This window comes from Carlito syrichta, unplaced genomic scaffold (assembly GCF_000164805.1).
Source record: "Carlito syrichta isolate Samal-C Ts95f unplaced genomic scaffold, Tarsius_syrichta-2.0.1 Scaffold309294, whole genome shotgun sequence".
Classification (NCBI taxonomy): domain Eukaryota; kingdom Metazoa; phylum Chordata; class Mammalia; order Primates; family Tarsiidae; genus Carlito; species Carlito syrichta.
Window position 1 is genome coordinate 842,097 of NW_007253390.1, and position 3,386 is coordinate 845,482.

The window sequence follows — 3,386 nt, forward strand, 5'->3', positions numbered from 1 at the left end:
GGTCATCCCACCCTCATCTCCTTTATACTTGTACTTGGCTCTGAACTTTCACAAATTGTTGCAAACTGACACCCCCATGTTGTTCTCTTGCCTGCTCCTCCTTACCAAAACCCCAGCATGGGGCTCCACACAGGGGTTCTCAATACATGTTTATTTAGACAACCCCTGAGGGCAGAAATGCCCATGAGATCAGACTGGCCCCTCTCAATGCCTGGTTTCTGCCTGGGTCCCCGGTGCCCCATCCTGCACGTTCTGGGCGGAGCTGACTCAGTGCAGGGTCCCTCTGGATGGGATCCTGAAGCCGCTAACACTCTCTTCCACCGGGCAGCTCCATTTTCCTGGCTGTCCCCATCCTCCCCTTTCTTAATACCTGTTGGTTTGCATCTGGGGTACCCACGGTTTTGCAGTGAGCACCTTTTACTGTACCTGTAGAATATCAGGATGGCATCAGGCACTGTTCACAGTTTCAGATGAATCTCTCACAGAGATGAAACCAAAAAAAATCTCACGACAACTCCCAAGGGTCAGTCCCCCTATGCTCTTTGCAGTGAATGAGGCTGGGGTGGCAGCGCCCCAGCCTGCTGGTCTCTTTTTTCATCAGGTGAGAAGAGGACTTCTGGTAGGCTCTGGGCCATGGCCTGGACCCCACATGGCTCTAACTCTCTGCCTGGACCTACCAAGGACAATGCTTTCTGTCCCCTCTGGGACACCACACTTACTAGGACACAGAAAAAATTCATAGGTCCTTAAATCTCTTACAATCAGAAAGTGAGAGAAATAAAACAATTTAATGATGGCTTCCTTGATTTACCGACAACGCTAAGACAACAGGACAAACATTCTCTCCATGCATTGGTACAATGAAATTCAGGGACAAGTGGTGATCCAAGGACAGAAGCCATGGTATTCAAACCCACTGCTCAGCCTCGTATGTCGCGTGGTCTGACCAACTGTCTGGCTCAGTGACTGTGGACACTGGGGAGAGGAGAGGGGACTGCCCAGCCACTTGAAGTGGGAGTGAGGGGACAGGCAGCAGAGTAAGCAGGAATGCATGGACACTGACATCCCTGATGGAAGAGCACAGGGAAGAAGGTACACCAAGCTCCCAGGTGCACCTGGAAGACCACAGTGGTTTGGGGCTGAGAGGAAGGCAGTCAGGAGAACCACTGCAGACAGGAGCACGTGCTGAGTGCCAGGCCATGCTTTCCTGCCAGACACTGAGTTCTTGGTAACCCAGTTCCATCTTCCAAAGGGTACTAACATCCCCAAGACCCGGAACTGGAAGGGTGAAGCCAAAAGACAGACCCCATCCACTCCCGAGGCCGCCTCCAATGTCTCCGTTCCCTTCTGGCCTGCCTTCCCCTCCCTTCAACCCCAAAGCTCTGAGGAGAAAAATCAGAAACCCCATCGCTCTTCTCTAATCAAAACAGCCAAGTACAACATTTCTAAAGAGAGGGAGAAGGAAAAACGTCACAGGCTCTTAAGAGATACCGGGAGAAGACTGGCACTGAGGGAAAGGAGTGGTAGCCCCTGGCTCCGTCCAGCCTGCAGGCTGACAGCCGTGGCCTTGGGGCCCCAACCCGACCACACTGCATCTAGCTGAGCATCTTGTGCCGATCAAAGACTGTCTTCCGCTGCTCCTGCACCTGCAGCTTCCACCGCTGCTGAGCACCTTCCACGCGCTCCAGCACTGTGTTTGCTCGGGGTCCCCCAAGTGACGTGGCGGCTGCTGCCACAGAGCGCACATCCTGTAGTGGGAAGAAAAGAGAGAGGAGCTGGCATGGCGAACCAGGGGGTCTTGAGTCCTGAGAGTCTGACATGGACAGAATGATCCATGGGCAACCCCAAAATCTCATCGCCCCCAGACCAGGAGGCTGGACCTCCCCAAAGGCAGGGGCTCCTTGAAGATCTTGCTTTGTTGTCTGCAAAGCCTAATAGGGAGCCTGGCCTGCTGGAGGCCTTGGTGTCTGTAGGATCTGCAGGAAGGGGCCCCTGCCCTTCCCCGGGGCCTGGGAGGTGAAGCACTACAGAAGTCTTCTGGGGCCCAGGTAGTACAACACAGCTAGCTAGTCAGGTTCCCAGCCTGAAGCCCCCAGGCCTATTTCTCACTCTTAAGAGGAATCCCAAGGCTTCAAGACTTTTTGAGGAAATACACCAATGTGGCCGTAGGGCTGATATTTGGCTGGAGAACTACCCTGCCCCACTTGTCATTGCCCCAGGGATGGCAGGAGGGCCTAGGGGCTAGGGACTGGTGATCCTGAGTGGCAACACATCTGCTGCAGATGGAAGGAGGGGCCTACTGAGGAGATCACACAGATCAAGACCCACAGGGTCTGCTTAGTTTCCCTGGGCAAGGAGAGTGTGACGTCACTCAGGGAGTCTGGCAGGGATGGCAATCCAGAACTGACCCCAGCATTCCCTTGGCATTTCTGCTCTGTCCCACTCCCTCTGCAACAGCCGAGGACAGTTCAGCAACTTTCCTATCTGCCTCCCTCCTGTCCCCCTTCCCTTCTGCTCCCAGAACCGTTGCTGTCGTCAAAAGCGTCCTCCCCTAATTACTACTTCTCTGCCTCTGAAGCTCCAGAGCCCATGCATTTCCTGCAGGACCTGAACCTGATCTTTGGGGGGAATTAGAGCTGAGGGCCAGGCCCACACCCCTGTGGGGATTTCCTCCCCAGCTCTCCCTGCCTCTCATCTCCTGCCACACATCTCTTAAGGGATTAGCACACCTCTCTAAGCCCAGAGCCGCCCAGTAAATGAAACTTTGCTTCTAATGCCCCAAGCTGGCAAGGCTTCTGTCGCCATGCAGCTGCCAGGCTGGGAAGAAGGGGGGTAGTGAGGCGAGGGCAGGGGAGGCAGAAAACAAGCTGGCAGTGCAGAGAGGTGGCTGGCTAGAGCTGAGGCTGGAAGGGGGTTCATCCCATCCTTGCAGGGCTCGGAGTAATTCATCTTATGAGCACTCATCTCCCAAGATGAATTAGACACTGCCCTCTGGAAGCCTCCTGTCCAGGCCCCTACGAAGGCTTCCTGTGTCTGGCTAGGTGAGGATCAGGCAACACTGAGGCAGGTGTGGCAGCATCAGGCAGGGGGCGCACTGAGCTTGCAGTTAGGACTCCCAGGTTCTGGTCCTGGGCTGAGGAATACATGTCCTTTTTGGACTCAGATTCCCCTGGGCCTGTCTCCAGGTGGAACCATGGTCCACAGTGAAGCTGGGAAGGAAGCATGGTCTCAGCCGCTGGGAAGCTGCATGTCTCTGGGCAAGTGACTTTATTTCTCCAAGTTTCAATTTATTTATTTATTTTTATTTTTTTTGAGTTGGAGTCTCACTGTCGCCCAGACTGGAGTGCAGTGGCCGCTCCTGGCCACCGCAGCCTCGAGCTGCTGGG

The 3,386-nt window shown here is 54.7% G+C and overlaps 1 protein-coding gene across 1 annotated transcript in view; it reads right to left on the reverse strand.

Moving 5' to 3' along the window:
* Window positions 1-768: 768 nt before the first annotated feature.
* The window catches only part of TMEM9 (transmembrane protein 9), a 21,042-nt gene continuing 18,424 nt past the window's right edge, over window positions 769-3,386 (reverse strand). The window contains 1 exon segment of the mRNA XM_021717106.1: window positions 769-1,748. Coding sequence (XP_021572781.1) covers window positions 1,596-1,748 — 153 coding nt within the window. The 3' untranslated portion in view covers window positions 769-1,595.